General features: G+C 39.5%; 1 protein-coding gene across 1 annotated transcript; it reads right to left on the reverse strand.

Moving 5' to 3' along the window:
* Positions 1–3,298: 3,298 nt before the first annotated feature.
* On the reverse strand, positions 3,299–10,081 carry LOC128740620 (facilitated trehalose transporter Tret1-like). The gene is made up of 5 exons (XM_053836182.1): positions 9,967–10,081; positions 9,542–9,775; positions 9,150–9,448; positions 4,204–4,461; positions 3,299–3,874 (listed from the first exon to the last, which is right to left on the reverse strand). The coding sequence occupies exons 1-5, from the start codon at positions 10,028–10,030 to the stop codon at positions 3,299–3,301; spliced, it is 1,431 nt and encodes a 476-aa protein (XP_053692157.1). The 5' UTR covers positions 10,031–10,081.
* Between the last annotated feature and the right edge of the window lie 2,399 nt (positions 10,082–12,480).

Genomic DNA, 12,480 nt, shown 5'->3' on the forward strand with positions numbered 1-12,480 from the left:
AAAAAGAAAAAAGAAAAAGGAGAAAGAAAAAGAAAAAGAAAAAATAGAAAAAAAGGAAAAAGAAAAGGAAAAGGAAAAAAGAAGAGATTTTTTTTATAGAACAAAAAAAATGGGTTTTAAGTATTTTGCTTGAAGTTTGAACGTGAAACCAGAATCTATTCTTGCTTTTATACATTATAATTGTTATTTCCATGCAAAAATGTACGAATTTTTTTTTGGAAATTCCATTGTTTGAATTTCCATTTTTGTTTCCTGCTAAAAGCATTAACTCAACTCGCACACTCATTTTTTGAGTTTTTTAGGCTGTAGAGCCCACAGACAATTGATTTTATTAAAGAAAATTGACTAACTAAAGAAAATTGACTAATTATTTTTGTGCTCCCCGATTTTTCATGCCAATTTTCAAGGGGGGGGGGGGTTGACAAAAACTTTAAAATTAATTTGCAATGGCCTAATAGGACACCGCCTCTAGTAATGTATCTGATAATAAATAACAGTAACTAATCGCAATATAACGTTTAACACCTGAACCAATAAATAGTTGGTAAATATTGTTTTTATTTAATGCGTTCAAGTTGTGAAATTTAATTTTTTCGAATTGAAATGCCGCAAACATATTCAGCTCCTGGCTCTCGTACGGTATCAAATCACTTTTCCGGGCTCTCGGATGAATGGTAGTAAGATGCTACGGAGAGGTATACAAAAAGTTTGTTTTCTATCAAAATTAGGCAGAAGTAATGAAAATTAAGTAAAAGAGACAAGCTGTACCACAAATAAAATATGATTAGTGATTGTTTTTCAGGTAGGTAAACATAGATAAGTGAAAAAACTTGATTACTACCAATAGAAAAGCGCCATCTCTTGAAAAGCAACGGTTCGTATGGTGTCCTATTGAGAAGCAAAAATAAATTTCAAAGAAATACAAATTGAAAATAAAAAAATATAAGAAAATGGAGGGAGGGATAATCTAAAGGAAATTGGAAAGAAAAAATCGAAGCAAAAATGACAAAAGAGGGAATGTGATAAGGAATGTTTAAAGAAAATAGAACAATGAAAAGTAAAATAGAAGACGTAAGGTGAAATGAAACTGGGAAAGGGAAAAAGGGAACGAAAAGGAAATCAAACATGTGAATTGAAAATGTTTGTCTATTTAATTCTATTATTATCTTATTTTTTATTTTTCCTCAAGAGATTTAAAATTGTTTGTAATTTATCATTCAGATTTTCCAAACTCGCATACAAATAATAAGGTTTAAAATATATAATGTTTGACGATATGAAATAACATCTATTTTGTAGCAGCACTCAAGTTAGGCACAAACAGTTTAACCATGTGTTGTTCAACTTTGTTGATAATTAACATAGGATTCATGAATATAGGGAGCTTAACATAAATCAATTTTTATCTTCTGAGCTCATTATCATGAACTATTTTTAAACAGCCACGCATAACATCTGCATAAATGGTTAATTAATTGATTAAATGCAAACGGCTTGCTTCAAACATGAGTGCTCTCATAATCAAACACGCGACTAGCTTCTTCTATTAGCCTTAATAGACAGTAATATATTATGTACATTAGATAATCATCAAGTGATAAATTATACTAATCATCGTAACCAAATTGGAGCCGGCGATTACATTTTTCATACATTATTAATGTTCATTCGAAATGTGCCAATTTCCGGATGAAATAACACGGACGCTAGTTGTAGCAATAACAATGCGCCCTCTTCTACTTTTGATTCAATGGAGGCGCTTTATATACCACGGTTGCGGTGATTACTAAATTGAGTTCGCAAACTAAAAAAAATGCAATTTTTTTTATTCTCTTTTATATTAAACATCCAAATAGAAATAGACTACATTTTGGTTTTCATCCCGAACCATTGCAACCATGTTGCAGCATCTACGTCCCGAAGCCACATTACCCAAGAGACCTATAAAAACAATAAATGAGTTTTATCATCGCACAACGTTCGTGTCGTTGGCCGCCAATAAAGCATGTGCAGAGATGAAGCATGCTTCCCGCTTAGCTAGCGCAAATCGTGCCTTGCAATACTATCAGATAAATTCATGTCCATTTTACGATTGACTTTCAGTGCGCACTATCGCCGCCACCAGCATGCCTTACGATGTGTCCCGTGCTCAATGAGAATAATTAATGGTCCTAATCGCAACCACTTAAATCGTCACTACAGAGTCTACAGAGTACGCTAGGAAGTTATATTCAATAGCAACAAACACTACATCTGTGAATATGTTTATTCATGTACAACGATTATGTCGAGAGTTTCCCAAGGCGAATGTAAGCACCCATGAATGTTATTAACACTTGCCCTATTCTATTGTATAGCTTCAGTTGTTTCGCGGTCTATTCGTTGAATGGATTACAACAAAACCATAATACTGTCAAACACCCTGTTACCAGGAAAATATCTTTACGATTTCTAAATCATCAGCAAGCGGCTCCTAACCGTAAGCGTGAATTATAAAGTGTTAGACGGCTTGCAGCTATCAGAAGGATGCCATAAATCGTTACATTCTATCGTACATTCTACTCCAATTCGAGAGGGTCTTTCAGCGCGAGGGCATTGTAAACCATATAATGAACATGACACTATCAACCAGCTTCATGTGCAACATCAGCACTACGACAACGGGAACCGCATTCTGCAGCCGGCAACCAACCGGCGGCGCCCTGGCATCGTGGCATCGGGAACGAATCTGGCAAATTTAGATATTTTATCACAATTTCGTTACGCTCTAAATAGCCCTCCCGGCCAGCTATCCTAGCAGGGCCTCCGAAGAAGACTCGTACTATGTGCCAGCACTGACTCTGTATTCTGTAGGGTAAGAGTCATAGCGGGTTCAGTCTGAAACCGAACAGGCAACTGACAAACGTCTACGGAAACTACTTTTACGACAGCATCTTTTGTTCCAACATGGTAACTACTGTCGATCTTTACTGCTTGGGTAGTTTTAACCGCAATCCGATATAATGAACACAGACAGCAAACGTCTGCTCTTGTAGAATTTACATTGTGCTGAAATGTAATTGCTTTACAATTAAAACTAACGATTGTGATGTTCTCTCAAAATCTATGTTCTCCTTGACGGGTGCTTGATTTTTAGTCGCAACAAAGTTTCAGTTATTTTACCGTGCCGATTTCTATCTAATTTATTTCTAAAATTACGAGCAGTATGTCAACCATCACTGCTCGCAATACTGATAGTGACCTTGATAGAGAGTGCCTGCCAGGCTGTAATAAAACTCACACTTCGGTATTTCAAAGTTTATTTACCGAACATCGGCGCTGCAGCTTTGCGTCCACCGGACGCTAGCATGATTTGTACCTCCCCGAGTGACTTACCCTTCGTTTCCGGTACGACGAGAACCACAAACACCACGGCCAGCAAGCAGAAGCCAGCGAAAATGATGAATGTCGGCCCACCGCCGATGCTGTCCCACGCCAGTGGAAATAACCTGGACAGCACGAAGGAAAGCCCGAAGCTTGTCATGTTTGCCAGTGCACTAGCCGGTCCCTTTACGTCCGAGGCAAATATTTCCCCCAGCATCAGCCATGGCACCGGTCCCAGCCCGACGGAGAAAAGTGTCACATACACACAGAGAGCGGCAACCGGAATCCAGCCCAGCTGCGCCACCTGGCTGGCTACATCTCCGTCGGACTCGAGCAGCAGCAGATAGATTCCGAACGCCAACGCACTGACCATCATGGCGCCGCCGGACACCATGAGCAGTACCCTGCGTCCAGCGCGGTCCACTATGACCGACGAGACCAACGTTCCGAATACTTGCATTGCGCCAATGATGATGGTGGCTAGTTCCGGTTCGATGACTACGTTCGCCGACTGCCAAGAATAAAAAGAAGGAAATTGAATGTTGCGTTTATTAGCATTTCCTGCGTGACTAGCCTACCACTAGGGAACCGAGGTGTGCGGTGTAAATGTTTCGAAAAGATTTAATATAGTGACGTGTAAATTTTACTTGTTTAAGAATTATAGCTGGATTTCAACGTCACAACTTAAATAAGAATAAATCCTCATTTGGTAAAAAACAATCGTCTAAGCTAGAGCCAAATGTAGAATATGGTGGAGGGTAATTTATCTCTGGTGACTATCAACGCTCTGGTTCCGTTTCACAAAATGTTCACGAGTTACTTAGCGGATGAAATACGTACCTGAAATATGGACGTCGTGTAGAATAGCACCGTATTAACACCTGACATTTGAAGGAAAAACATAAGCCCTAGCATTGTGATCAGCGCTCGTACCGTTGCTGGCTGCCGGAAGGAGTGCCACATAGAGGGCTTCTTGTAACCAGCGACCGTCGGCTGACAATGATTACGAATCTCATCCACCTCCGCTGTGGCATCAAAATGCGCTCCACGTAACCATTTGATGGACGCAACGGCTTTTGGTGCATCGTTGCGTAACACCTGTCCAGAGGAATAAATGAAAATGTATTTGGTATTTGCGTACTGCTCTACTGCTAAAAGCATGAAACAAACAGAGCAAAGATCAGAATAGAAAATCAATGTTCACAAAACAGCAATCAGATATCAAAGACCAAAAATCAGAAATAAAATTAGTAATTAGCATTAGTAATAAAATGTAACTAAAATTTTATTAAATAAATTGTGCGAATTATTTTGTATTTTTTGTTTCATGTTGCATATCCTCAGATATCAGAAGTACAAGCTAGAAAACGCTGAACATGTACCCAGGGTCTATTACAGGTAAGGGGTCCACAATAGGTTAACTATAGGTTATTAATTAGGAAGGCTAGGCGTCTGTTCAATAGGGCCAAAATCACGTCTAACTGGGAAGACTACAGAGCTTCCCTCACCAAATACAACGCTGAGCTACGAAAAGCCAAAAGGAAATCATGAGTTAAATTTTGCGAAAGCATACAAACTCTGCCAGAGGCTACGTGTCTGCAGAAAGCGATGTCCAAGGACCATTGCAATGGTCTAGGGCAATTAAAAAAAGAGGATGGAAGTCTCACTGTTACCACCAGGGAAACTCTGGAAGTTCTAATGAACACGCACTTCCCTGGCTCGACAGTGACCACCGGACAAGACATAGGCGGGCAGCAGTGGAATGGGTCATTACACAATGTGCCAAATGACTCGGTTCTACTAGCACGCCGATTGTTTACGGAGGCTTCGATCAAATGGGCACTCAGCTCTTTTGAACCAATGAAATCTCCAGGTCCGGATGGTATTCTTCCCATTTTCTTACAAAAAACGGACGGTGTTATAATGTCCGAGCTCATCAAGCCTAAGGCTGGCAAAATAACCATGCCTAAGGCTTTCAGACCGATAAGTCTGACTTCAACGCTTCTTAAGCTGATGGAGAAAATCACGGATAACTATATCCGCAATGAGTTTTTAAAAAACTCGCCATTACATGTAAGTCAACATGCAAACCAACACGGTAAATCTACGGAAACCGCACTGCACTGCTTAGTGACGTTAATTGAGAAATCGCTCAAATATCAAGAGACGGCACTTTGTGCTTCTCTTGATATTGAAGGCGCTTTCGATAACACGTCCTTCGCGTCAATTAATACGGCTCTCTGTCAAAAGAGAATCGACCACACTACAATGAGCTGAATTCAAGCAATGCTCTCGAACAGAGAAATTATAGCATCATTGGGAGATACGTCGGTCACGATTTCGGTGATCAAAGGATGTCAAAGGTAGCCAAAGGTGAATGAGGCCCAAGCCAAACTAAACAAAGTTCAGCACCTGGCCTGTCTTACAGTTACCAGTGCCATGCGTACCTGCTGCAGCCATGGAGGCAATGCTATGCTTACTGACTTTGCATTTTCATGTGAAGAAGGGAGCAGAGCTCGGCGCACTACGGTGGCAAAGGAGTTAAACTATACTCGAAGGTGACCAAATCGGTCATCTTCGCATACTTCGGGAATTCAATCTGACACCCTTAGTAACTTCAGTCTCTGACTGCATGGAAGCCAGGCCCAATATGGACGTTCCATATGAGGTGATTGAAACAGATCGCTCAATGTGGAATAATGAAGGACCCGATCTTCCATTTGGAACTATCTGTTTTTTTACAGATGGTTCAAAAATGGAGGCCTGCACAGGCTCCGGAGTCTACGGACCCGGCATCAGGGAAACTATCTCATTAGGAAAGTGGCCCACCGTTTTTCAAGCGATATACATCTATGCAACAATATGCTTGAAACGAAAGTACAGGCATGCGAAAATCGGTATCTTCACGGACAGCCAAGCAGCACTACTGGCACTCAAGTCCGCCAAATGCGTGTCCAAATTAGAAGATCAGCTCAGCAATTTATTGGTCCTGAACCGTTTCTGGGCACCTCCACATCCGCCGTAAAAGGCGAATGGATGACATGGGAAAAGTTAAAAATAGTATCCCGTTGGAATCAAACACAGGGTCGTAGACTAGCTAAACAGTTTATCTACCCAAACCCTGCAGTTGCTAAAAAACTACTCCATTTAACTCAAGGTATCATCCGACACATGCCGCTTTTGTAACTCTGAACCTGAAAGTTCAGCGCATCTGCTCTGCAATTGTGAAGGTCTTGCATTATCAAAGCAGAACTTCTTCGGAAGTTTCCTTCTTACTCCATATCAGGTATGGAGCGTAAATTCCAAAACGGTTATTGGCTTTATAAACCATGTAGTACCAATTTGGGGCACAAGTTTACAACTATTACGCTCAACTTCATCAATGGGTATGAGCGATCCGTAAACTGTGTACAGCAATCAGGGCCTGCTACAAAAGACGATCATTAAGACTGTCGCAGTGGCCTTTTCACCCAATGCCTTTCTGGCATACAAAAAAATAGGTTAACTTACCCTATTTTCGACCTCATTAAAATTTCCCAGTTTATCATTCTTCGCGCCCAAAACGTCTTCATTTTTCAAAAAATTTTACGTTGAACCGCGACAGAGTCAAGGACACGTAAAACAGATAACAAACACACCCGGTGTAGTATACACTGAACGGGCCGCTTTGACGTTTGGCAACAGATTGCTCACTTCTACCAGACTACAGTTGATGACCGTCTATCTTCTCAGTAGTAGAAGCAAAGTGGAGGTGGAGGTGGAGGAGCGTGTATGGAATTGTCAAAACTGGAGGGACAAAATTAAATACGAAACTATCTAATATAAGGGTGCAGCGGTAGTTTTGTTGCAAAAACATTTGGGTTCCAACCAAGAGAGCGTGGGTTGGAGTTCCACCTACCATTATTGACCCAGTATATCGAAATTTTCCAGTTTCATATAGCTCTCATTCTTCGCACCAAAAGCTCCTTCACTTTACAAAAAAAAAAATTCAAATACGAAATCCATTATAAGAAAGCCGAAATCTAAAATCCATGATCAGAGATCCGAAATTCAAAATATGAAATCCAAAATTCATAATACATATCGAAAAGCCAAAATTTGAGCCTGTGGAGTACCAGGGCGTCCTCCACAACAATTTGCCCTTGCTGCAACAAGCCGGTCACTGATGCAGTGAACGATTTCTTACCGTGCAAGCTCTCTCTGCCGAAAAACAAAGAAACGAATGAGGTGAAGAGGAGAGTAGGGGAGGAGCAGGACTTGAACGATGCGCTAGCAGAGGTCCAGTCCTGATCGTCGTCTATTCTCACCACGCCGACTCGTTGTGAGTCGACAAACGAAGATGTGGCTCCAAAACTTTCTACTCACGGGTCGAGATTCACTCTGCCTGATCTCTGACTGTATGCTGGAGGGTGGGCTGAAACAAAAGGAGAGCCGAACAGTTATTGCCAGAAGGATGGCTGTACAATCGCTCAAACAATCTAAATAAATATATAACATCGAGTATCCACCCCTAGGTTACTCAAAAGTTGCTGAGTCTCAATAAGAGAGATCTCAGCAAGCTTATCAGTCTTGCGACAGGATATTGTCCGAGTAAATATCATCTTCGGAATCTCAGTTTCGTTCAAGATGATATTTAACCTCGGAACCCTTGCTCTGCAATCGTGGAGCACAAATAGTACGCAGACTGCAGTATCTCAAAAAGGGGAGATCTGGTTGGCGTCGCCGATCAGGGTACTAGGTTCATAAACCTAGTCATCCCTGATTGGCACATGTCTCGCTCCAGCTACCAGCCTGTCACTTCCTCAATAAGTGATAGGTAAGCTTGAAGCATATAGTAAAACAATAAAACAGGGAATACCACAATAGTTCAAAATAATGGACGCAGTGGTAAGAGTACCCAATAGAGGAGAAGAAGGCAGATGCTTTCTGTAAACACTTCTTGAGGTGGATTTATCCGTTTACAGTCCCAGTAGTCACGAACGGTGGACTCCATTTGCCACATGATGTATTTCTTGGCAAACTATGTAAGTTTCTGCATCCTTACTTCCTCCGGAACAACAAACTTGTGCTGGGCGGTGAAGTACAGTATCCCCGGAAGCTGCCGGAAGTCCGCCTTGACGTTTTGATCATTCATGATGAGAGAATTTAGGATTTTCCATGTGCTTGCGCAAAATAAATTTACGACGGTGCTTTTCGGGTGACGCCATTTTTTCCAATTTTCGAAAAACTGATCGCGATAAAAATAGAGTGTAAACAATACACTCTAAACTACTTCTGCTCAAATTTTCAAGAGAAAATACCCAATGGGTAATTTTCTACAGCGTTTCTTCCGTGGTGCAATTTGATGTGGGACACCCTTTAATAATTCAGTTATTAAATTTAAATGCATCATACCCATTTGGTTTGCGATAATCCTCGTAGCTTACAGGTTGTTAAAATATAATCTTTAAATCGTCATGCCATAGTTATTCTATTCATAGTCGTTTGCTATAGTGCTTGATTGTTTCACAATTTGTTGTTTATAATTAAACAATACTAACAACAAAAGGAAAAGCTTGAGAACTAAAACTAAATCGTCCACCTGCGGAAAATTCTTGCACTATTCATATCGCAAACATACATAAGCTTCTTATCTCACCTGCACTAATCATCTCGTATAATGAAAATCACGATTACCGCTTAATCTACGATAATCTTTTTGTTTGTACCAACCAAACCGTCAAAACAGGGAAGAAAAAGCAGCATAACTATGCCATCATATCTATGCCACACATATCTATACTCACCAAATAGGTGGGCGTATCGGGCATGAAGAAAAACAGTGCACCATAAACGATCGGCACGATGCCGCACAGGATGCTGAGCGTGAACACGCTCGACGCCATTCCGATGAGGTACGCGTAAAGTATGCCCAGGTTAATCATCTGCTGAAAAAGTGACCCGGCTGTGCCACGAATTTCGGCCGAAACCGTTTCGCCAATGTAGATGGGTACAACCATACAGAAGGCACCCGCTCCGAAGCCGGTGAGAAGCCGTCCAACCAGCAACATTCCAGCATTCCGAAACCATATGATCAGCACCCAGCCTATATGGAAATAAATCGTTTTTTATTTTATTTTGTTGTAATTGTGTTTTTCATTTTAACACATCAATCGTCCGGTCACTGGAATTACCTTACCCACTGTGGTAGGAGCAACAAAAAACAGCAACGTTCTCCGGGCTCCCAGCCGCTTTACGACCAATCCAGCAGGAATGCTTATTATCGCTCCGCCGAGACCCATCAGGGCCACCGCCCACGCGAATTCCTCCCGATCAATGTTGTAATCGATTTCACCATTATTATTCAAAATTCTCGGCTCAGCTTGCGAACTCCAGCCGAAAATAGTGCCAATCGAGAATGCACCGAGAGTTGCTGTGCGTCAAAAAATGCATCAATTACTAAATGAATATTAACAATAAAGTTATGCACGCAAACTGTGACTTTCATCATTGATAGCTAATTTAGTTTTTGATGAATGAATCAGTTTCGAGTTATTCAATTAACATATTTGCTTTGATTTGCTTTTATTAAGGATATTAATTAAAATTCACTGGTAAACTCACCAATCACCGCAGCAACATATTGTTTCGTGTAAAAAGGTTTCTGTACACTACTACTGATATCCATTGGTAACAAACTGGACTACGGAACTGGTGACGAAACTTCTGATTTAAACGATAGATGCACGAAATATTCAAAGACTACATAATAGACTATCTCGGACTGAAATAAGCGTAGAATAGACGGTATCAATAATCGGCCCTACAGCAGGGTTGTACCAAAACAATCAGTCTTCGCCACAAATTGCGATGACGGAGTGGTACTCTCTTATCATAGACTAAAAAACTTGCTTCAACCATGTAGTTTGCTGATAACAACATAATAACAACTTAAAAGAATGACTGACAATCGTTATCTAACGACGATGTCTTTTCGAAGAGTCGACAAAGCTCTGATTGCTGGGCTTATCGCAATCAATGCTCAATCCTTCTATTAATCAAATTAGTTATTAAGCCGTAAATACCAAAATTCAAATACATCAGAAGGAATTTACGCTATTTTTCGGATATTAAAACTGCTAACAGCTTTCTTAATTTTGTAACCCAAATACAATGGCGTGATATCATACCGAATGAGAATAATTGTTAAAAAAAATGTCATGATGAGGTATGTAAAGCCAGCCTAATGTTCACTACAGCAGTAAGCTTGTTTACAATTCCGAAGGATTTCCAAAAAAAATTTCCAAGCCTAAATTTATCGTTCAGTTTAGTTGTAATTTCTGCCATTTTTTGTTCATTTTTTTCAAATTGTTGAGTTAATGTTTTTTCTGCAAAATCTCATCAACAACATCAACATCAGTATGAGCACAAACATCTAAACTAAAACCAACAAATTCCACTCAAAATGTGCGGTTCTATTTCTACTTCCCGTTCTGACGTTCTTGAGTATACACCATAACTGTATGTTACACATTCTCAACCCTCGTGGATGCATGAAAGCATGCTGCCGCTGACGCTTTCAACGTCAAGCGATGGGTCGAGAACTAACGAAATATTTATTCAAGCAATTAAATTCACATGCATGTCCCGCGGATAGATAAATAGCAAATTCACTCCAACTGCACGAGGATATCGCAAAACATGGGGTACTGGCGCGTTATTGGACATAGTCAATAATAGTGAAAAAGCAGTTTTTCAACCAGATGTTAGCAATTCTATTAACAGTAATATGTAATAAAAAATGCTGACATTTATTTATTTATTTTATTTTAATCTATCAAAATTTCACTATTTTTCGATAGGTGTCGATATTGTGCTATTTTTATCATGATCTTTTTTGTACATTCGCATAATACACGGGGAAAGCTTTGTTTATATGTACAAACAATGAAAATCCCGTACCATTTGGTCAAAAGTTGTCTGAACTATAGAATTATTCCAAAAATTATTCCTGAAACTATTTGTAAAAGTCTAGCCACTGGAAAGCCGTAAATGACAAAAAAAACGAAGGTAGCTCTAATCTTAAAATTCCTCCAAAAGTGGTGGCTCTTTTTAAATACAACCGAAAGTTACCATTGAGAGACGCGGCGAAAATTGTACAAAATTTCCCAATCCTGCTTCCAAAAAGAGTAGAAGTGGGCTGGTTCCAGCAGTTTCACAGAATAGGTGGAGTCAAACCGTAACGCGAAGCCACAAGTCTAGAATATTTGTCTCCAGAAAGCTCGAGAAGAAGTCGTTGACAAAATACAACAAAAAATTGCAACAACAAAAATGATGCAGAAAGGTACAAATATAATACAAAAATGATAAAAGCTATATACCAGTTACCAGAAAATAATGCAAAAAGTATTCAAAAATGATACACAAAAACACAATATAGGGTAAGGAACGAGTTAAGCAGTGTTACCTATTTTAATCAAATGAACATAAATGAGCCGAAAATGCACTTTTTATTCATATTTTCAAAATCTTTTGATAGAATCATCTTCACAAATCACTTAACCATACATTTGATTCACACAAACACAATTTATTGGGTTTCCGACAAGAAATATGATGAATTAAAAATTGTTGTCCAAAAACGTACATTTTTCAGCTGCTCTTCAGCAATCGCCGGCTCGCTACTAACGAATTCATCAAGTTTTCAGCACTGATTACAACCACTCTGAAAGTCAAGCACTCAATTGTCACATACCATATTATTCAGTCTCTTTTTTTCTATTATCTAAGGCTTTGTCACTAGCCGAAAGTTTTATTATTTTCTAACAAAACTGAAAACAAAATCTGAATTGACGGAACCTGGTCACCAGTAGCAGCAGCTGCAGCACAACTGATGAACTATCGTGTTGCCAAGACACTGTTTCGGGTCTGGAAATAAGAATTTTAAGTTTGAAATTAACTGAAACCTCCTATGGTGAAAACGTGGTTCAATACTTTCAAGAGAAATGTATGTTCATAATTAATTTTTCTTTATTAAAAACAACACAAAAGACAGCTTTTTCAATAATTTTCGAAGATTTTCTCAGTGATTTAATAAAGCAACGATGTGTTTCAATGTTATTTGCTTTGACAACACTG

The sequence above is a fragment of the Sabethes cyaneus genome, chromosome 3, assembly GCF_943734655.1.
Source record: "Sabethes cyaneus chromosome 3, idSabCyanKW18_F2, whole genome shotgun sequence".
NCBI classification, from domain to species: Eukaryota; Metazoa; Arthropoda; class Insecta; order Diptera; family Culicidae; genus Sabethes; species Sabethes cyaneus.

Coding starts and splice junctions, on each gene's coding strand:
- LOC128740620 (XM_053836182.1), bottom strand. CDS start 10,030: ATGGATATCAGTAGTAGTGTACAGAAACCTTTTTACACGAAACAATAT. Junction 9,449..9,541: donor TGTTGCTCCTACCACAGTGG/GTAAGGTAATTC, acceptor ATTTCCATATAG/GCTGGGTGCTGATCATATGG. Junction 3,875..4,203: donor ACACGACGTCCATATTTCAG/GTACGTATTTCA, acceptor TATTCTTGGCAG/TCGGCGAACGTAGTCATCGA.